The sequence below is a fragment of the Ailuropoda melanoleuca genome, chromosome X (genome assembly GCF_002007445.2).
Source record: "Ailuropoda melanoleuca isolate Jingjing chromosome X, ASM200744v2, whole genome shotgun sequence".
NCBI lineage: Eukaryota > Metazoa > Chordata > Mammalia > Carnivora > Ursidae > Ailuropoda > Ailuropoda melanoleuca.
The window spans coordinates 10,756,067-10,779,130 of record NC_048238.1 but is presented as its reverse complement, the minus strand read 5'-3'; the positions used below and the strand labels follow the sequence as shown (position 1 = coordinate 10,779,130).

The following is a 23,064-nucleotide window of genomic DNA, read 5'->3' as shown; positions in this document are numbered from 1 at the left end:
ACAGCACAATTAAAATTCTGAAAGAAGGCTGCAGTTACCAAGAGAGTCTTTGCTAGGAAATGCTGAACTTGTCTGAGTTTCCATATCACAGCTCGCTTTGGACTGATGATATTCTGCCAATTCTCTTAAAAACTGCATGAGAAAACCTAAAAGACAAAAAGTGTATAATATAGTTTCACTGCACAAATTTCTTTCATTTAACCATTGCTCACTGTTTATATAATCTTGGTTTTAAAACATTATCCTTTTTTTACATTCTATATCTTTTAAGAATAATTTCTAAGGGAAGGCCTTTGCAAACACGACACAAAACCTAGAAGCAATAAGGATAAATATTTATCAATCCAACAGCATTAAAATCAGAAATCTATATGGCATGAAATGAAGTCAAAAGACAAGCGATACACTGGAAAAAAAATATTTGTGGTAATATGGAAACAGAGGACTAATTTTCATAATATCAAAGAGCTCTTACAATTCAGTAAGAAAAAAATGGAAAAATGGAACGAGACACAGACGAAGACTACACAAAAAAACATTTAAATGTCAAACATGAACAAAATTACAAATAAATACAAAATAATCCAACAGAGAGACTGTATTTTCCCAGTAAGATTGCTAAGATTAAAAACACAGGCATATGGGACTTCTGCGAAGATGGCAGAGTAGGAAGATTCTAAACTCACCCCCTCCCACGGACATACCTAGGTAACAGCCACAGCAGAGCAACTAGCCCAGAAAACAAACCCAAAGGCTAGTAGAACAGACATCCCCCAGTTAGTCGTAGAGAGGAGGCCACACTGGAAGGAGTAGGAGGGGCAGAGACACAGTTGGGAACCAAACTAATCATCAACTGGAGGGACAACACAAGCATGAAGAAGGGAGAAGGGCAGACCCCAGCCACACCCAGCACCCCAGGCAGGGGTGACCTGCACTAGAAAGACGAGTCCCCATATCACTTGGCTTTAAAAACCAGTGAAGCTTAACTGTGAGGTTTAACAATCAGCAGGGCTTCCCTCCAGGTACCTTAATAATCAGCAGGCTTAGCTCTGGGAGAGCTGGAGGGCAATATGAAACAGTGTCCACCCTTAAACAGCCAGCATAACAACCCCACATAGAAACAGCATAGAGCATAGAGCAGCACAGAGGCAGCAGTTTGAAAAGCTCCTGGGGTGTACCTGGAAGGAGATTTATTTATTAATCTTAGAACCTGTGCCAGAGGAGCAGAGATCTTCAGGAGACATCTCCAAGAACAAAAGAGCTGTCAGAGCCGTTTCTCCCCACACCCGCAAGTCTAGATAGACAGACACTTCTGGGAACAGCATAAACACCCCCCACCTACCTTACTACCACCACCCAGCTCCCGTGTTCTCCTGTGGATCTGCCCCATCCAACACCCAAGTGGCAGGAGTCCCTCCAAAGCAGCTCCCACCACGATAAACCCCATAAACAACCACTACAAAGTGACTCCTGCCCCAGAGATAGAAGATAACCACACACACCAGTTCAACTCCAGCCCCAGCAAATGGACTCAGGGCAGACATCTGATCTGTCAGCCCCACCCACCAACCACCTCTCAGAGGGGAACACAAAAGAAAGCCCTGCAGGTCAGGCTCACTTCAGCCCCAGCAAACAGACTGGGGGCAGGCATCCGGTTGGACTGCAGACCCTGCCCACCAACAAAATCCTCCCAAGGGACAGGGCAGGGAGAGCATCCTGCAGATTGGTGAACCACAGCCCCAGGAAACAGGCTAAGAACAGGGATCTGGTCTGACTGCTGACACCACCTAACTACGATCCCATGGCAACTCCAGACTGGCCCTTTAACAGCTAAATGAAATGGAGAAAAGCAATATGCCTGATAAAGAATTCAAAGTAATGGGGGTGCCTGCAAGGCTCAGTTGGTTAAGTGTCTGACTCCTGATCTCAGCTCATCTTGATCTCAGGGTCATAGGTTCAGTCCCTGCGGTTAGGATCCATGCTGGGCATGGAGACTACTTAAACAAACAAACAAACAAACAAACAAAAAGAATTCCAACTAATGGTAATAAAGATACTTGATGGACTTGAGTGGAGGATCTCAGTGAGACCATCATCAAAGAGATAGAAAATACAGAAAAGAACCAATCAGAGATGAAGGACTCAACAACTGAAATTAAAAATACACTAGAAGGAATCATTAGCAGATTAGAGGAAACAGAAGAACGGATCAATGAGCTGGAAGCCAGAGTAATGGGAAGTTACCAAGACAAAGACCAAAAAGAAAAAAGAATAATAAATAATAAGAATAGGTTAAGGTAACTCAGCAACACCATCAAGCGTAATAACATTTGCATCAGAGGGATCCCAGAAGGAGAAGAGAGAAAAAAGGGGCAAAAAATTATTTGAAGACATAATAGCTGAAAACATCCCTAATCTAGAGAGGGAAACAGGAATCCAGATCCAGGAGGCACAGGGAGCCCCCAACAAAATCAACTCAAGGAGGTCCACACCAAAACACATAATTAAAATGGCAAAAAGTAGTGATAGAGAATTTTAAAAGCAGCAAACCGTTATATACAAGGGAACCCCCAAAAGGCTATAAGCTGGTTTTTCAGCAGAAATTTTACAGGCCAGAAGAGGGTGGCAGGATATATTCGAAGAGATGAAAGAAAAAGAAAAAACCTACAACCAAGCATACTCTACCGAGCAAGGCTATCATTCAGTATAGGAGACATAGTTTCCCAGACAAAAGTTAAAGGAGTTCATTACCACTAAACCAGCCCTACAAGAAATGTCAAAGGGAGTTCCTGAATTTTCGGAAAAGGCCATAATCAGGAGTAAGAAAGTTATGACAGGAAAAAATTTCACAGTTAAATAATAAAAGTAGATTAATCACTTACAAAACCAGCATGGAGGTTAAAGTACAAAAGCAGTAAAATCAATTATATCTGTAAAAATCAGTCAAGAGATTCACAAAATTAAAGGATGTAAGGTATGACATCATAATACACAAAATGTACGGGGGGAGAGGAGTAAAAATTTAGTGCTTTTAGAATGGGTTCAAATTTAAGCAACCATCAACTTAATATACAGATATATGCATCAGATGTTAATATGAGCCTAAATATAACAAATAAAAAACCAGTGATATGCCAAAAATAAGGAAAAAGGAATCCAAGTACATCACTAAAGAAAGCCAGCAAACTGTGAACATAGAGAACAAGAAAATAATGTAACAGAGAACAAACACACAACATGTAACAAAATGGCAATAAGTACATACCTATCAATAATCACTTTCAATGTAAATGGACTAAATGCTCCAATCAAAAGACACAGGGTGACTGAATGGACAAAAAAGCAAGACCCATCTATGGGGCGCCTGGGTGGCTCAGCTGGTTAAGTGTCTGACTCGGTTTTGGCTCAGGTCATGATTTCATGGGTCGTGGGATCGAGCCCCACGTCAGGCTCCTCACTCAACAGGGAGTCTGCTTGAAGATTCTCTCCCTCTGCCCATCCCCCCACTTGTATGTGCTCTCTCTTGCTCTTTCTAAATAAATAAATCTTAAAAAAAAAAAAAAAAGAAAGAAAAAAGCAAGACCCATCTACATGCTGCCTACAGGAGCATCACTTCAGACCTAAGCATACATGTAGATTGAAAGTGAAGGAATGAAAAAACATTTATCATACAAATGGATAAGAAAAGCTGTGGTAGCAATATGTATATTGAATAAAATAGACTTTAAAACAAAGACTGTAATAAGAGACAAGGGAGGACACTACAGAATCATAAAGGGAACGATCCAATAAGAAGATATAACAATTGTGGGGCACCGTGCTGGCTTAGTTGGTGGAGCATGCAACTCTTGATCTCTTAGTTGTGAGTTCAAGCTCCATGCTGGGTGTAGAGATTACTTAAAAATAAAATCTTAAAAGAAAAAAAAAGATAGAAAAATGTAAATACTTATGCACCCAACAGAGTAGCACCCAAATATATAAAACAGCTAATAACAAACACAATGGAAGTAATTGATTGTAATACAATAATAGTAAGGGAGTTTAACACCCCACTTACATCAATGGACAGATCATCCAGACAGAAAATCAGTAAGGAAACAGTGGCTTTGAAGGACATGCTGGACCAGATGGGGCTAACAGATACATTCAAAAGGTTCCATCTGGGGCGCCTGGGTGGCGCAGTCAGTTGGGCATCTGCCTTCAGCTCAGGTCATGATCCCAGGGTCCTGGGAGTGAGCCACTTGTGGGGCTCCGTGCTCAGCAGAGAGCCTGCTTCTGCCTCTCCCCCTGCTTGTGCACCCTATCTCTCAAATAAATAAAATCTTAAAAAAAAAAAAAGGTTCCATCTTAAAACAGAATACACATTCTTTTCAAGTGCACAGTAAACATTCTCCAAAATAGATCACGTTAGGTCACAAAACAAGCCTCAAATTCAACAAGACTGAAGTCAGTCATACATCTCTTCCAACCACAACAGTATGCAACTAGAAACCAACCTCAAGAAAAAAATCTGGAAAGAACACAAATACACGAAGGCTAAATACCATGCTACTAAACAATGAATGGGTCAACCAAGAAATCAAAGAGCAAATCAAAAATACATGGAGACAAAGGAAAATGAAAACACAATGTCCACAATCTTCAGGATGCAGCAAAAGCTGTTAAAGAGGCAAGATTGTAACAATGCAGGCTTATACCACAAAGCAAGAAAAATCTCAAATAAATATTGTAACCTTACACCTAAAAGAGCTAGAGAAAGAACAAAGCCCAAAGCCAGAAGGAAAAAAATTAAAAAGATTGGAGCAGAAAAAAATGAAATAAAAGACTAAAAAAAAAAACAACAAAGAACAGATCAGTGAAACCAGGAGCTGGTTCTCTGAAACGATCAACTAATTGATAAACCTTTAACCAGACTCATAAAAAAGACTCAAATAAATAAAATCAGAAATGAAGGAGGAGAAATAACAACCAACACCAGAGAAATGCAAAGGAGTATAAAAAGAATACCAGGGCGCCTGGGTGGCTCAGTCAGTTAAGCATCCAGCTCTTGATTTCAGCTCAGGTCATGATCTTGGGGGCATGAGATTGAGCCCTGTGTTGGGCTCTGGGCTCAGTGAGGAGTCTGTTTGAGATTCTCTCTCTCCCTCTCCCACTGTTCCTCCCCCTGACTTGAGTGCACACACTCTTTCTAAAATCAAATCTTTTAAAAACATCTTTTTTAAAAATAAGAGAATATCACAAAAAAATTATATGCCAACAAACTGGACAACCAGGAAGAAATGGATCAATTCCTAGAAACATATAACCTTGAAAACTGAATCAGGAAGAAACAGGATATCTGAATAGACCAATTATTAGCAATGAAAGTGAGTCAGTAATCAAAAACTCCCACCAAAAGAAGTTCAGAACCAGATGGCTTCACAGGTGAATTCTACCAAACATTTAAAGAGGAGTTAATACCTATTATTCTAAAACTATGCCTGGGGTGCCTGGGTGGTTCAGTTGGTTAAGAGTCTGCCTTAGGCTCAGGTCATGATCCTAGGGTCCTGGGATTGGGCCTCTCGTTGGGCTCCCTGCTCTGCAGGGAGCCTGCTTCTCCTTCTCCCTCTGGGCCTTCCCCTGCTGGTGCCCACTTGCTCTTTTACAAATAAATAGAATCTTTAAAAATAAATAAATAAAAATAAAACTACTCCCAAAAACAGAGGGGAAGGAAAGATTCCAAATTCATTCTACAAAGCCAGAATTACAGATACCGAAATCAGATAAAGACACTAACAAAAACCAAACAAACAAAAAGCCCCAAAAAACTACAGGCCAGTATCTCTGATGAACATAGATACAAAAATCCTCAACAAAATATTGGCAAATCTGGGGCGCCTGGGTGGCTCAATCGTTAGGCGTCTGCCTTTGGCTCAGGGCGTGATCCCGGCATTATGGGATCGAGCCCCACATCAGGCTCTTGCACTGTGAACCTGCTTCTTCCTCTCCCACTCCCTCTGCTTGTGTTCCCTCTCTCTCTGGCTGTCTCTCTGTCAAATAAATAAATAAAATCTTTAAAAAAAATATTGGTAAATCAAATCCAACAATACATTACAAAAATTATTCACCATGATCAAGTGGGATTTATTCCATGGAAACAAGTGTGATACAAATATCTGCAAATCAAACAAGGTGATATATCACATTAATAATGGAAAAGATAAAAACCATATGCTCATCTCAATAGATGAAGAAAAAGCATTTAACAATGTACAACATCCACTCATGATAAAAACTCTCAACAAAGTAGGTCTATTTTTTTTAATTAAACCAATGGCATTTACAATTGCCCCAAAAATAAAATACCTAGAAGCAAACTTAATAAAGTAGTTGAAAGACCTATACTATGAAACTATAAAACACCGATGAAAGAAACTGAAGACGATATGAATGGAAAGGTATTTCGTGCTCATGGATTGAGAGAACCAGTATTGTTAAAAGGTCCATACTACCCAAAGCAATCTACAGATTCAATGCAATCTCTATCAAAACACCAAAAGCATTTTTCACAGAACTAGAATAATACTAAAATTTGTATGGAACCACAAAAGACCCTGAATAGCCAAAACAACCTTGAGAAAGAAGAACAAAGCAGGAGGTATCACAATTCCAGATTGCAAGATATACCACAAAGCTGTAGTAATCAAAACAGTATGCTACTGGCACAACATCAGACACACAGATCAATGGAACAGGATAGAGAGTCCAGAAATAAACCCATGCTTATATGGCCAATTAAGTGTGAACACTACAAGAGTCAATTATGTGTGGACTCCTACAACAAAGGAGGCAAGAATATACAATGGCGGAAAAATAGTCTCATCAACAAATGATCTTGTGCAAACTGTACAACCACACGCAAAACAATGAAACTGGACTCCTTTCTTACACCATACACAAAAATAAACTCAAAATGGATTAAAGTCCTAAATGTGAGACCTGAAACCATAAAATTACTGGAAGAAAACATGGGCAGTAATATCTCTGACATCAACCATAGAAACATTTTTCCAGACAAGTCTTCTCAGGCAAAGGAAACAAAAGCAAAACTAAGCCATTGGGACCACACCAAAATAATGAGCTTCTGCACAGCAAAGGAAACCATCAACAAAACAAAAAGGCAACCTACTGAATGGCAGAAAATACTTGCAAATGATACATCCAATAAGGGATTAATATCCCAAAAATAAAGGACTTATACAATTCAACACAACAAAACAATCCAATAAATAAATGGGCAGAGGACCTGAATACACATTTTTCCAAAACCATCCAGATGGCCAACAGACACATGAAAAGATGCTCAACATCATTCATCATCAAGGAAATGTAAATCAAAGCCACACTGAGAAATCACCTCCCGCCTGTTAGAATGGCTAAAATCAACAATGCAAGAAACAAAAGGAACCCTAGTGCACTGTTGGTGGGAATGCAAACTGGTGCAGCCACTGTGGAAAATAGTATGGAGGTTCCTCAAAAAATTAAAAATAGAAATACCACATGATCCAGTAATTCCAGTACTGGGTATCTACCCAAGGCATATGAAAACACTAATTTGAAAAGATATATGCATCCTTATGTTTATTGCAGCATTATTTACAATAGGCGAGATATGGAAACAATTCAAGCACCTGTCAATAGATGAATGGATAAAGAAGATGGGGTATATATACACACAAGTTATTGGATTCACACATACACTGGAATTATCACACACACACACACACACACACACTGGAATTACTATCCAACCATAAAAAAGAATGAAATCTTGCCATTTGCAATAACATGGGTGGAACTAGAGGGTATAATGCTAAAGGAAATGTCAGAGAAACTCATGACTTCACTCGCATGTGGACTTTAAGAAATAAATGTAGAAACAAAGGAAAGAGACTCTCAGATACAGAGAACTGATGGTTGCCAGAGAGGAGGTGGGTGGGGAGATGAGTGAAATAGATAAAGGGGATTAAGAGTATACTTGTTGTGTGTTGCAATCAGTACCGAGAAATACATAGAATTGTTGAATCACTACACTGTACACCTGAAACTAATATAACACTGTACTAATTGTACTTGAATAAAAAATAACAGTATACTCATGCAATGGAATAATACATAGCAATTAATATGAACAAACCAATGCTAAAATAGTATGAATCAATGTCATAATGCTGAAAGAAGCCATACTCAAAATAAGATATATTGTAGGATTCCATGTATATAAAGTGTAAAAACAGGCATTAATAATCTATGGCGTTAGATATCAGAATAGCAGTTAAGATTGGGTAACAGGGAAAGCGTAGTGATTGGGAAGGATACAAGGGGGGCTTCTGGGATACATTCTATTTCTTGTGTGGGAGGTATTTCCTGGGTACATTTATTTTTTGATGGTTTACCAAGCTATATTTATAATATCTGCATTTTACATTATTATACATTTTAATTGAAAAATATGTATATACAACAATGTTCATGATTGCATTGTCCATAATGCTATCAGATTCATCAACTGTAGCATTAAATTAACTGGGGCACATCCATAAAAAAAAAAAATACAGGAATACCTTAGTGATCCTGCAATTTCGGTTCCAGACCAGTGTGCAATACAATGAGTATCACAATAAATCAAGTCTAATGAAGGTTTCCCAGTACGTATATAAAAGTAATGTTTCCACTATACTCGAGCCTACTAAGCAATAGCATTCATTATGTCTAAAACAAGCAACATACATATCTTAATTTAAAAATATTGCTAAAAAATACTAGCCATCATTTGAGCTTTCGGCCAGTCATAATCTTGCTGGTGGTGGGTCTTGCCTTGGTGTTGATGGCTGATAACTAACCAGGGTGGTGGTTGGTGGAGGTGGGCTGGCTGTGGCCAACAACAGGACAACAATGAAGTCTGCCACACTGACCCTTCCTTTCACAATTTCTCTGTAGCACATGATTTACTCAAAATAGAACCTCTTTCAAAGCTGGAGTCAATTCTTTCAAACCCTGCCACTACGTTTATGTAATAATCTAAATCCTTTATTGTCATTTCAACGACCTTCACGGTATCTTCACCAATAGATTCCGTCTCAAGAAACCACTTCCTCTGCTCATCCGTAAGAAGTAACTCATCCGTTCAAGTTTGATCCTGAGAATGCAGCGATTCAGTCACATCTTCAGGCTCCAATTCTGGTTGTCTTGCTATTTCCACCACATTTGCAGTGACTTTCCCCATTGAACCCTTGAACCTCTCAAAGTCATCCATGAGGGTTGAAGTCAATTTCTTCCAAACAGGGGAATGGGGAAATAGACATGGCTCATTTTGTCAGGGTTAGTGTGTTCTCAAATGCACATGCCCTTTGACCTCATCATTCCACTTCTGTAAGTCTACACTGCTATTATTTCCAGAGGGACAAATGGGTGTACTCTGCATACTGATTGCTTCCAATGGCAAAACAATAAAACAATGAAATCTCCACCAGTGGGGGTTAAATAACATTAAGAATAATTAGTCTGAATAGACAGATATATTGGTGAATAAAGCAAATTGCAAAACAGTATAATATGATCCCATTTATGATTATATGTGTGTTTTAATCACACACACAGACTTGCACATTCATAAACGAAATTCTGGTAGGATAAACAAATTATTCATTCAAGGTATCAGTGGAAAGGGAGATCAGAGAATACAGGCAGCAATTTCTACTTTTCTTTCACTTTATACTTTTCTGAATAGTTTGAGGCTTTTTTTTTTTTAAACCATGAGTATAAATTTAGAAGTTTTTAGTTTCTTTTTTTTTTTTTTTTTTAAAGATTTTATTTATTTATTCAACAGAGACAGAGACAGCCAGCGAGAGAGGGAACACAAGCAGGGCGAGTGGGAGAGGAAGAAGCAGGCTCCCAGCGGAGGAGCCTGATGCAGGGCTCGATCCCAGAACGCCGGGATCACGCCCTGAGCCGAAGGCAGACGCTTAACCGCTGTGCCACCCAGGCGCCCCAGAAGTTTTTAGTTTCTTAAAACAGTTGGAAGGACTTGGCTTCTGCATCAGCCAAGTTAAAGGCCTTTTTGTTTTTTCCCTTTTCTGAAGATTTTAAAATCTACTGTTTCTCACTTCCTCTAATGTGATCTACACCCTGTTCTTTCATATTCATTGCTTGCGATTCCTCTTTGGCTCATCCACTGATCTTCTCTTGACCTTTTCCCCCCAGTCCGGCTGTTCTCTCCTCACACCTTCCTGCTACTGCTATGCTCAGGCATGTCTGCTCTGCCTTTATAGAAAAGGTAGACATACTGCATGCAGAAATTTCCTTTGAGATCCTGCAGTAGATAATCTTTCGAGATGCGCTCCTCCCCCTCACTCATTCTAGGTGAAGAATAGTCACCTTTTCCCAGTTCTGTAGTACTATTCACAGGCCCCTAATTAGTTCACTTCTTCACCCCCCCTTCCCCATATATATACCCCCTCTAAGAAGGAATTCTCTCATCTCATTTATTCAAGTATTTATTTACAGTGGTATGGACTCATGGGTATTTTATACATTGTATTTCAATTTCTGTGTGATTGTGTAACATTTTATATAATCCACTATTTTATTTTGTTGCTCCATTTGTTCTAGCTTTGGCCTTTGGAAGCTCTTTCACAGTGGATTTTTTTTTTTTAATTAAGCATTTCCTTTCCTCTGGCACTGTAAAAGACTCCATGCCCATCTTGTACATTCTCTGCCCCAGTCCTGGAATGAGCCATTGTCCCAAGCAGCCTTGGTTCCTATTACTACAGAATGGTATTGGAAACCAAATCTTAGTGTTCCAAACTGGGCACTAGGTTTTTCCATGGCTACTGGGATGTCATTGCTTCTAGGCCCTCTCAGCCTGCAGAACAAGGAAATTTGTGTTCCACTAAACTGTGTAGATACATATCTACAAATACCTCTATATATCCTCTGCATCTATATTAAGCTAAACCTGAGCTTACTGAAGTCTCCAAAAAATCCATTACCACACGGACCATTCTAGCCTCTTCTCCTTATTGATCTGTGAAATTGAGCTCTAACAGTGAGAAACCCGGCTCTCACCCTCTACTATCCATTTAATTAATTGTTCAGTTCCAGCATACATGCACAATGGTTTCCAAATTGTTAACCAGTACCCCCATGAGAAGTAACTATCACCCCAAATACGGTGCCTATGAACAGTTTCATTTGCTTTTAGCCTTACAGTCTTCATTTCCAAAGTTGGTCAAGCTCAGCATCTTTTTTCCCCATCCCCTCCAGTGAGGTTATTAGATGGTTTTGTCAGTCTGCCGTCCATCCTGGGATCACCTGACCTCCTAAATTTGCATTTATTAAGGTTCACCCTTTGTACTATAAACTTCTACAGGCTTTGACCAATATCTAGTGCTATATGTCCTACCATTACAGTATCATACAAAAAACCTTCACGACCCTAAAAAATTCCCTATGCTTCACCTATTCAACCTCCTACACCCCTTCCCTCCAAATCCCTGGAAACCACCAATCCACTTACCAGCTCTATAGTTTTGTTTTTGCAACTTTTTTTTTTAAGACCTTATATAACAGAGAGAGAGAGCACAAACAGAGGGGAGGAGCAGGGGGAGAGGGAGAAACAGACTCCCCACTGAACAGGGAGCCTGATGCAGGGCTCGATCCCCCACGACCATGACATCATGACCTGAGCCGAAACCAAGAGTCAGACGCTTAACCAACCGCACCACCCAAGCATCCCAGATTTTATTTTTGCATGGATTGACAATTCTTTCCTTTTAGCCAAGTAGCATTCCATTGTCTGCATGTACCACAGCTTGTTTATCCATTCGCCTATTCAAAGACGTTTTGGTTGCTCCCAATTTCTGGCAGTTACGATAAAGCTGCTACAAACATTTATGTCTGGGTATCTATGTGGGCCTAAGTTTTCCAATCAGTTCGGTAAATAACCAGGAGCACCACTGTCACATGGTATGATAAGAGCATGTTTAGCTTTGTGAGAAACTACCCATCTCCCAAAGCAGCTGTACCATTTTGCATTCACACTATCAATGAACGGGAGTTCCTGTTGCTCCACATCCTCACCAACATTTGATGTTGTAAGTAGCCTGGATTTCTGCCACTCTAACAGGGGTACGGGGAGATCTCTTTGTTGTTCCAATTTGCATTGCCCTAATAACAACTGCCATTGAACATCTTTTTGTATGCTTATTTGCCATCTCTAGATCTTCTTTGGTGACACGTCTGTTCAGATCCTTTACCCATTTGTTAACTAGGTTGTCCCTTTCAGAGTTCTTTGTGTATTTTTGATGCAAGTCTTTTAGGAGATGTGTCCTTTGCAAATATTTTCTACCAGTCTGGGGCTTGTCTTTTCATTCTCAGTGTCTTTCAGAGCAGATAGTTTTCATTTTAATAAAGTCTAACTGGTCAATTCTTTTCTTTCATATATGCTTTTAGTGTTCTATCTCATCACCAAACGGAAGGTCACATACATGTTTTAATGTTTTCTTACATAAGTTTTATAGTTTGATATTTAAAATTAGATTTACAGTTTATTCTGATTTAATTCTTATGTAAGGTGTAAGGTCTGTGTCTAGGTTCATTTTTGTGTATGAGTGTCCAATTGTCCCAGCATCACGTGTGGAAAAGACCATCCTTCCTCCCTTGAACTACCTTCACCCTTTATCAAGAATCAGTTGAGGGGCGCCTGGGTGGCACAGCGGTTAAGCGTCTGCCTTCGGCTCAGGGCGTGATCCCGGCGTTATGGGATCGAGCCCCACATCAGGCTCCTCTGCTATAAGCCTGCTTCTTCCTCTCCCACTCGCCCTGCTTGTGTTCCCCCTCCCGCTGGCTCTCTATCTCTGTCAAATAAATAAATAAAATCTTTAAAAAAAAAAAAAAAAGAATCAGTTGAGTATACGGTTGACCCTTGAACAACACAGGTTTTATGTGGGGATTTTTTCAATCAATATAGGACAGTACTGTTAACGTACTTTTTGTTTTGATTCGTAAGGACATGCTCTTCTCCGGCTTACTTTGAGAGTATGGTATATAATACATTTAACACACAAAATATGCATTGACAGTTTATGTTATCAGTAAGGCTTCCAGTTAACATCAGGCTGTTAGTTTTGGGGGAGTCAACAATTCTATGTGGATTTTGGACTGTGCAGCAGCCGTGGTGGGGAGGGTCAGAGCCCCTAACCCCCGTGTTGTTCAAGGGTCAACTGTATTGTGTAGACTAATTTCTGGGCTCGCTGTTATGTCCCACTGATATATGTAGCTATTCTTTTACCCACCACAGGTAAGGATATTAAGTTCCAGAAAACAAAGAGCAATGTCCAAATTTTCTGCCCTCATCCAAATTCTCTGCACAGCTTTTTTCTTGGCATTATTACCTCTGAAAAGTTAGGGGTGGAAAGGATGAGTAAGTGTAATCTAGGGGAAAAGTACTATGGCCATTCAACAACCCAGCATCCTCGAATACAGACAGAGTTAAGATAAAACTATAGGTCTCTGTTAGGGCAAAAACAACAGTTAGGCACAAAATATTTTCCTACATGTTTTCTGATGTTCTAAATTTCTTAATTGGAAGCCACAAATTCTTAAAATTATTTCATTTTAACAATAGCTGTTTTCGTGTCAGCAAAGAGTTCTACCCAAATTTTGCCATAAAGATGCCTGACATGTCTACTATGCATAGTTTTGCTGAATTTCAGAACTTATACTAGAATGCTGGGTGAAGCTGGTAAGAGCTGTTAACCACATGTCTTTCTGAACCAGAAGCATTTAAACAGAGTATGTAGAGGTGAAAAATTATTTTTAAAGATGATATGGAATGCCTATAATAAGTGGATTATTTCTTAATATCTCTTTAGTCCCCGAGTTTCCTTCTGAAAGAACAGTTAAGCTACAGATATCTGCTTTGTACCTTAGATCTGTGTGCCCTGTCCAGTACCATAACCACTATTCATGTGTGGCTATTTAAATTTAAGATTCAGTTCTTCAGTTACATTAGCCACACTTCAAATGTTCAATAGCCACACACAGCTAGCAGCTACCATATCAGATAGCACAGACACGGACATCCCCATCATTACAGGAAATTTACATTAGACGGTACTGTCCTGGAATACTGAATGTAGGATCATCTACCATACTGAAGTTCAGTATGGATGACCTGCTTCGCAAACACTCCAGAATGCCTTGTGATCTGATTTACTCACCCTCTGCTAACATTACTCCCAAGACTAGGCAATGAAGTCACAAACTACTGGTTGGCAGAAACTAAGTACTCAAATGTTTGCTGAATGTTAAGTTCTGAATGAATGCCCTACTGGGAATGGTAGCAATACTGGCAACAGACAAAACCCAGAAACACACCAACACAAAAGGGCCACCACATAATGTTACAGATTATTTAAAATAGACCTAAAGGATGTGCATTACAGGCAAGTTACCAGCTTAAGTTCATGCTACAAAGTCCATGATCCGGCATGTTATGGACTCTGTGAAGGTTATTATCAAGGCCAAGATTAAAGCAATTTATCAGGCTCATATAAACACTTAATAAAAAATACATATGCAACACTTATTACTGACCAGATACTTCATTCTTTAAGCAAATATTAATAATCTATTAACTGTACTTGAGGGGGAGATCTAGGCCACCAAGAAACCTAGCCTTAAAATTGTTAATTTGTTTGGGTGGAAATGTTCCCAACAGTGGGCATCTTTATAAAATGTAGCTTTCACATCATTTCTAGGGTTCTATCAACTTCTGTCTATAGTCTGAGTATCTAAGAGCAATTAAGAAGAGTGAAATTTGGGGAAGTGAGCTACATTTGCCAAAATAGATGCATAGTTCTGTTTATTTAAAAGGTAAGGTATTGGGGCGCCTGGCTGGCTCAATCAGTGGAGCATGTGACACCTGATCTTAGGGTCGTGAGTTCAAGCTCCACGTTGGGTGTAGAGATTACTTAAATAAAATCTTTTTTTAGAAATTAGATAAAATGGTAAGGTACTGTCACAGCATGGAAACTCAAATTCATATTAAATTCCCTACTCATACCCCTCAAAATTATTACTTTCATAGGTTTACAGGAAAAAGTACACGACAAAAATGTTGCTATTTTTTACAAAGATGAAGGCTCCTACCTTTGTTTTCTTTATCAAATCCTGAAATCTGTTAAAAGAAAATATTTTATCTTTATTCAACTGTTCAGTTACAATTAACAGACCAAAGCAGGTTATAAAAATTAAACAATCCTACCAGTGATTTGTAGAGACTGGATTCAGGGTTGATTTTAATGAGTTGTAATAGATCTTGCATAGTAAATACCTTAAGGAAAAGAAAAGTGAGACATGTTTTTACATCAATATATAAATGATAAACTAGGACATTTCTGAAGACTAAGAATCACACTGCAGATTAAAACAGAAAATATTATAACCATGCTAAAAATATAAAATTGAAGCACTTTCTTATACTACCAATAACGAACATATTAAAATCACAAGGATAAACTATTTTTCTTGATCACATACTTAACCTCCAAATATTTCACATTGTAAATAATAGGTCTAATATGTCTAAATGGTTAATGCCTATGGATTACAAACACTCAAATAGCTGATGAACCAGTGAATACATGTGTGAATTTCAGGGTCTTTCAACTGCAATAAAGTTTTTAAAGTACTATTGCTTCGAAATACAAATGAAGTTTTACTGTTTTTTCCACAATGAATAACTAAAGCATACCTAAAATAGTCTTAAACATTTTGGGTGGCTATTTTTTTTTTAAGATTTTATTTATTTACTTGAGAGAGAAAGGAGAGAGGGAGAGAGAGAGAGAGAGAGAGAATGCTCAAGCAAGCAGGGTGAGGGGCAGAGGGATAAGCAGACTCCCCACTCAGCAGGGAGCCCTATGTGGGGGCCCGATCCTGGGACTCCAGCATCATGACCTGAGCCAAAGGCAGATGCCTAACCAACTGAGCTACCCAGGTACCCCTTGGGTGGCTATTCTTAGTACATATTTCTACTACAATACTTATCATTCACTAGGTCTACCCTGAGAACATGGATAGGTTTTCAAGTGGTTTTCCTTTACAGAAACTATTCTGCACAGCATTTTAGAGTAGAAACCTTTAAGTATGTGAACTGGATTAACTACTGCTTTAACAACTATGTAATTGACAATTACTCATGCAATAAGCAAAATTGTGAAACATAATTAGAAACTTAGGGGTGCCTGGCTGGCTCAGTCGGTAGAACATGTGACTCTTGATCTTGAGGTCCACCCCACATTGGGCTTAGAGCTTACTTTAAACAAAAAAAACAAACAAACAAAAAACACAAACAACAAAACTTAAAGACTGACGGACCAAACAAGAACTCCTAATGTTGATAAGTAAAATTTAGTTGTTAATAAATAAATACAGCATATTTGAATTTTCAAATACTAACACTGTTCTTATTTTCTTAAAACATCTGAATATGAAACTTTTAGTCAATTATAGATAAGATAAAGAATAAAAAGAGAGAGACAACACCAACAGTTAAACTATGGACTTTAGGGGTGCCTAGGTGGCTCAGGTGGTTAAGCATCTGCCTTCAGCTCAGGTCATGGTCCCAGGGGCCTGGGACTGAGCCCCGTGTCTGACTCCCTGCTGAGCAGGGAGTCTGCTTCTCCCCCTGCCCCTCCCCCTACTCCTGCTCTCTCTTGCTCTCAAATCTTTTAAAAAATAAATAAACCATGGACTTTAGGTGACAAGATGTGACAATGTAGATTTTATGGCAAAAATATATATAATGGGGGCGCCTGGGTGGTTCAGGTGGTTAAGCATCTGACCTCTTGATTTTGGCTCAGGTCATGATCCCAGGGTCGTGAGATCGAGTCCTGCCGCGGGCTCCACAATGGGCATGGAGCCTGCTTAAGATGCTCTCTCTTCATCTTTCTGCCTCTCCCTGCCTCCTTCTTTAAGAAAATAAGTAAATAGGGGCGCCTGGGTGGCACAGCGGTTAAGCGTCTGCCTTCGGCTCAGGGCGTGATCCTGGCNAAAAAATCAAGTATATAACGGGGGCGCCTGGGTGGCACAGCGGTTAAGCGTCTGCCTTCGGCTCAGGGCGTGATCCCGGTGTTGTGGGATCGAGCCCCACATCAGGCTCCTCTGCTATGAGCCTGCTTCTTCCTCTCCCACTCCCCCTGCTTGTGTTCCCTCTCTCGCTGGCTGTCTCTATCTCTGTCGAATAAATAAATAAAATCCTTTAAAAAAAAATCAAGTATATAACAAAACATGTTGCTAGTAGGGGAGGCTATGCATGTGTGGGAGCAGGGAGCATATGGGATATCCTCCTTTCTGCTCAATTTTGCTCTGAACCTCAACTGCTCTAAAAAATTAAGTCTATTAAAAAAAAATAGACAAAGTCTGTTGTATCAGCCTTTAAAATAATCAAGTGTGACTGGATTTCTCCACCATTACTGTTAAAGTAATTAGAAAATTGGTAAAAACAGGTGTTTTAGTATTTGAGAATTCCATAGATTTTTAACAACTACTATATCCCTCACTTCTCTTGTGTAATCCTAAGGAACAGAACTATCTGAAGAGACTTGAACACAGTAAGAACACCACATTTTAGAGATCTAGATTTACGGCCCGCATTGATATTTACAAATCATGTGACCTTGAGCAAAGCACTTCACCTCTCCAGAGGCTGGTTCCTCATCTGTAATATAGGTAACAGCTGCAGTGTGACTAGTACAGGGACAATCTTACAACAGACATTCAACATAAATGGCAACTGTGAATCTTAGTAAACTCCACAGAATGGGAGGTCAATTCCAGCTCCAAAACAGTGATTCTACACATCACAATTTTAACCAAAGACTAATCGGGATTCCAAGGAATTGATAACAATCAACAATCAACTTTAGTACTTCTGCTTTGTTACGTGATAGCATATATGAGGTGAATTCGAAGACGAATGGGAAACGGACCTCGCTAGCCAAGGACTACTGCGCTGTTATGCAGCATTTACCGTTAGCTCAGAAAGAAGCTGTTAATAGAAAATTCAAAAGCAGAAAAGGAAAGACTTTACCTTTTCTTTGGCCAAACCACTTTCCGGAAAGAAAACAGAGAGTGAATACTCGTAGCCACATCTTTGTAAGTGATCTGCCACTAGAGAGTTAGAAGCGCCTATTAAAAGGGCACTCCCCTCCACTGAAACGGACCGGGGCTGCAGTTCTCCGCTCAACACAGGGTGCATCAATTCGTGAATTAGCTGCTTTCGGAGCTGTGTCTAGCTCAAAAAAACAAACAAAAATGAAACAAGAGGGAAAAAATTTTCAGCAGGATTGTTTCACTGGAGATACACAGATTTGTCACACGAATTAGCATCCTTATTTCCAGAATGGTTCTGGATCCATGACCAAAAGTTAGGAGCCATTCATTCCCTAGATAACCTTGTGACAGAAGTAGCCATGGAATTTTGGAAAAAGAAACGTGATTTCACCAACTTCCAAGTTAACTTGTGGTTAGCCAGAACGCATGTATGCTCTAACTTCACTTCCACACGAGCCCATCTCAGCAGCTTTTCATCAAGGTATCAAGTGCAGGACACAATTCTGCCCCTTGCTCACCTCTCTGTGGACTGTTGAAGGATACGAAAATATTGGGCATATTGATCAAAACAAAACTGGGTTCCCAAAAGGGAAATCACATATGCAAGAGGGAAATCAATAAACCCAAAAATGTATTAAGATGTCCTTTTGCATACAGTATTTACATCTCAAGACACTGAAGTATAATAATTTTCTCACATCTTCTAAGTGAGAAAATTACAGTTCAAAGTGGGTCATTTTCTCAAGGTTGTAACACTAGCATTATTCACCTGGTTTTTAACAAAATTCCCCAAATTACTCAGACTACTGGGTATTTGTTCTAGTCTATTTTGCAGATCATCCAGAAACATACAACTGGGCTGAGCTTAAGAGTGCACTGCCTGGATTCATGGGGTTCAGCAGTAAATGATATCTAATGAATTCATATTAATAGAACAAGCAAGAAACAATGGAGTTCTTGTTATACTTCTATCTTCTATCCTTTAGCTCAAGAGTAGGACAGTATATAATTACCAGTATAGAACAGGCCTTAGTATATGTCTGAAGTCCTACAGTTAAAAAAAAAAAAAAGAAAGAAAGAAAGAAAGAAAGAAAAAAGGCATTTATACTGAACAGAATATGCATGTCCTGCCTCATCTAGTACAGTTCAGTAACAAATAAAACGAGAGAAATTATAGCATTCTCCACCAGTAAAATTTAGAGGTGATTTAATTAAATTTGTACAACTAAATATATTTAGATCCCACTGAATAAAATGACTTATGGTGTCTTGCAAACAAATACTGAAACAGGATAAGATTTAGAGGAGTGATAGAAGCAGAAAGGAAAGTAAGGGTAGGGTGGGAAAAAAAAAAAAAAGCAAAGGACCTTACAGATGAATCCCCAGCTCAACAAATATAAAAAGAAAGCCATCCAGCACTTGCTGGAAGGAATCCCACAACTGGCTGGGGGCTCTCCAGCAGCCAATGTAAAGAGGGAAATCTATTCAGAATTAATGTTCCTAAAATAGAAACAAGTACAATTATTGTGGGTGGGGAGGGGAACTGGGAGAGAAGAGACTTGTACTTCCTCAGCACAACTCTCTCAGAAATTAAGAGTAGACTCAAAATAAGGAAAAAGACTCGATAAACTCCATTTAATAGATACTGGACTTTGTACTTCACCAGAAATTCTTTTCAAACACCCAAACAGAATGTTAATTAGGCCATTAAAAAATTTAATGAATTTTAAAAATTAAAACCCACTCAGGCCATCGTCACTGAATTGAGAAAACAAAAATTAGCTCAGACTTAGTAAGTAAAAATCTGTCCTGCCACTGGCAAAGCTGGAGTAACAGAACTGAACAGCCAGCTGCACAAAGGAAATATTTCTCTATAAGATACACATTTGTAAAGTGAACAAAGCTAGCACAATCCTGATACCAAACCCAAACAAGGACAGCTTAAGAAGGATAAGGATACATCAGTATCATTTGTGACCACAAACAAAACACTCTCAAATCTAATTCAGAAGCACAGTAAAACAAAGTATGCCACGGCCAGGAATTCAAGGACCATTTCACATTAGAAAGCATATTAATGCATTATACACTACAATCAATTCCAAGTGGGTTAAAGAGTTAACTGTAAAAACATAAGGCCTTTTTAAAAAATAAAAAGTATTTGTTCTCTTAGAGAAGAGCTGAGAACAATCAGGAAAAAAAATCAATAGATTTGACCACATTAAAAATGTACACCAATATTTTTAGAACCAAATTAAAATTGAACATTGAGATAAAGCATAGCTGCAAAATTGGAAAAGAAATTAAGTTTCTATTAAAAGAAATTTTAGGGGCGCCTGGGTGGCACAGCGGTTAAGCGTCTGCCTTCGGCTCAGGGCGTGATCCCGGCGTTCTGGGATCGAGCCCCACATCAGGCTCCTCTGCTATGAGCCTGCTTCTTCCTCTCCCACTCCCCCTGCTTGTGTTCCCTCTCTCGCTGGCTGTCTCTATCTCTGTCGAATAAATAAATATTAAAAAAAAAAAANAAAAAAAAAAGAAATTTTATACACTAATAAAACACCGCTGAGAGGTAAAAATGGGCAAGGAACATAAACTGCTAATCCACAGAAAAGATACAAATGGCCAGAAAATATGTGCAACCTCATTAATAATTAAAGGAATATTAAAGGTTTTCCAATGTTTAAAAAAAGTCATGATAGTATCATTGGAGAGATAAGCATTATCAAATTGCTGGTGAAATATATACTATTACAATCTTTCTAGAACAAGACCCATATACTTAGAGCATTAAAGCTCAGGCCTTGGGTGGCTCAGTTGGTTAAGCATCTGCCTACAGCTTGGGTCATGATCTCAGGTTCCCAGGATGGAGCGCAACAAGGCTCCAAGCTCAAGGGGGAGACTGCTTTTCCCACGCCCTCTGCCTCTTGCCCCTCTCCCTGCTAGTGCTAGAGATCCCGCACTCTCTCTAATAAATAAAATGTTTAAGGAAAAAAAAGCTCAGGATTTTGGTTCAGTTATGGCACTTAACCTATCCTAGGCACAAAGTGAGAGATGCAGTATGTGTAGAACTGGGTATAATGTAAATCTTCAACAGGGGACTGCTACATAAATTACCCATACATTCAAGGACAAGCCTGGTGCCACTGAAAACGAGGATTTCAATGAACTTTAAAGGACACAAGAAAATGTTCACCATGTATCAGATTAAAAAGGAGGGGCATCTGGCTGGCTCAGTCAGTGGAGTGTGGGACTCTGGATCTCCAAGTTGTGGGTTTGAGCCCTGCATTGGGTATGGAGATTACTTAAAAATAAAATTAAAAAAAAAAAGATACACTTATGCCAATTAGTGGCTGTATTAGGGATGATGTTTCTCCATGTTTTTCTATATTTTTCAGATTAATCTCAAGGTTTAAGTTACCGAAACAATGGGAGAGGGAGGAAAATTTTTTAAAAGGTCACTTTTCCTTAACATTTTTTTAAAGAGAGGGAGTGGGGAGGGGCAGAGGGAGAGGGAAAGACAGAATCTTAAGCAGCCCCACCCCCAGTGCGGAACTGGTCTTGGGCAGAGCCCACAACCCTGATCATGACTTGAGCTGAAACCAAGAGCTGGAGGCTCAAGGGACTGAGCCACCCAGGGGCCCCCTTAATTTAACATTTTAAATATAAAATATACTCTAGAAATGTATACAGTAATGAAAACATTTGAGCTAATCCTACTCCTTGCTGTTCATATAATATGTACTAATACTTGGTGCCCAAATATTTATACACTTCAATACGTTTTAAGAAAGAAATTTCACATTCCCCAAATTATTCTACGGTAAGTAGTACACCTAATGTTTTCTATATCGTGTCAATTTTCTTCATTCAAAAGTGAGTACTATTACAAAACCACTTATTAATTCAGGACTTGCAAGCCAGATTTATAAACCAAGTCCAACTTTACTAGAATGTGTTTACTTTATAAAGTTACCCACTACTACCTTAATATCAGTCCAATAAGCCTATTATTTGAATATGCTTTTAAGACCAAACCCTAAACCATTTTCAAGACTTCCTGTGTTCCATTACAAAGAGTTATACAGAAACAGAAAAATGTTACTTACCAATACAATCTATGTTATTCTGTTTTTAAAAGCCAAGACCTGGATGTATTTAAATGTGGACTGCCTGTTACAAGTTAACTTATAGAAGTTATGTAAACGATATGGCTAAAACAGATACCTTGAGCGTGTCCAGTATACCCCGATCCTTAAACGTCTGGTATAGCTTTTTTCGCAGTTCATCTTGACTCAACACGTCAGATTTGGGGGGCATAGTGGACTGGAAGAAAAAATGGTTACGGGTTACCTGGCAGGCAGATGGACCATGAATTTCTGAAAACAGACCAGTGGCCTCCAGGGAAACCCTAAGAGGCTGAGCGGGGGAAAAGAAGCTATAACGAAAACAAACGAGGTTACGTTTCTGTCCGTCCCTGAGGAGGGGCCGGTGTATCTACCTGAGCCATCAGCTGTTAGCTTCCCCTGCCCCCGACTTCCCCCAGCCGGTCCTGCCTTGGCCCAAGTTAACACCCGGCCGGAGCTGCAGGCTCAGGACAAGAGGGAACCCCGGCCTTCAGAATCCAGTCTCTGCCTCTCGGCCAGTCGGGAAGAACAAGGGAGCTGAACACTTTGCCTCTCACTCTGAACTAGGAACTCTAGCCGACTCGCACTTCCTTTCTCAGCGGTTCTGATGGGTAGGCGGGGTCATGGTCCACACGCGACTTTCCCACGCTGCTGGAGGGCGGGGACCGGTAGTGAGGCAACAGGAGAAAACGAAGTATGACCCGGAATTCGCCGGGTTCAGCGTTGATCCCGCCCTTCCCCGAGGCCAGCCAAACCGAACCGCCACAGTCGGGAGTACTACGGC

General features: G+C 39.5%; 1 protein-coding gene across 9 annotated transcripts in view; it reads right to left on the bottom strand.

Moving 5' to 3' along the window:
- Positions 1-23,064, bottom strand: part of OFD1 (OFD1 centriole and centriolar satellite protein) — a 51,748-nt gene that overhangs the window by 25,491 nt on the left and 3,193 nt on the right. For 4 of the 9 annotated variants that reach the window (XR_004622418.1, XM_034649564.1, XM_002927445.4 and 1 more), the window contains exons 1-6: positions 22,655-22,831; positions 22,381-22,479; positions 18,134-18,334; positions 15,308-15,376; positions 15,193-15,220; positions 39-146 (exon numbers count right to left, since the gene is read on the bottom strand). Coding sequence is in view for 8 of the 9 variants with exons in the window: in XM_034649564.1 (XP_034505455.1) it covers positions 39-146; positions 15,193-15,220; positions 15,308-15,376; positions 18,134-18,334; positions 22,381-22,479; positions 22,655-22,663 (514 nt within the window). In the remaining variant the exon portion in view is untranslated. The other 5 variants (XM_034649565.1, XM_034649566.1, XM_034649567.1 and 2 more) reach the window with 5 other exon arrangements.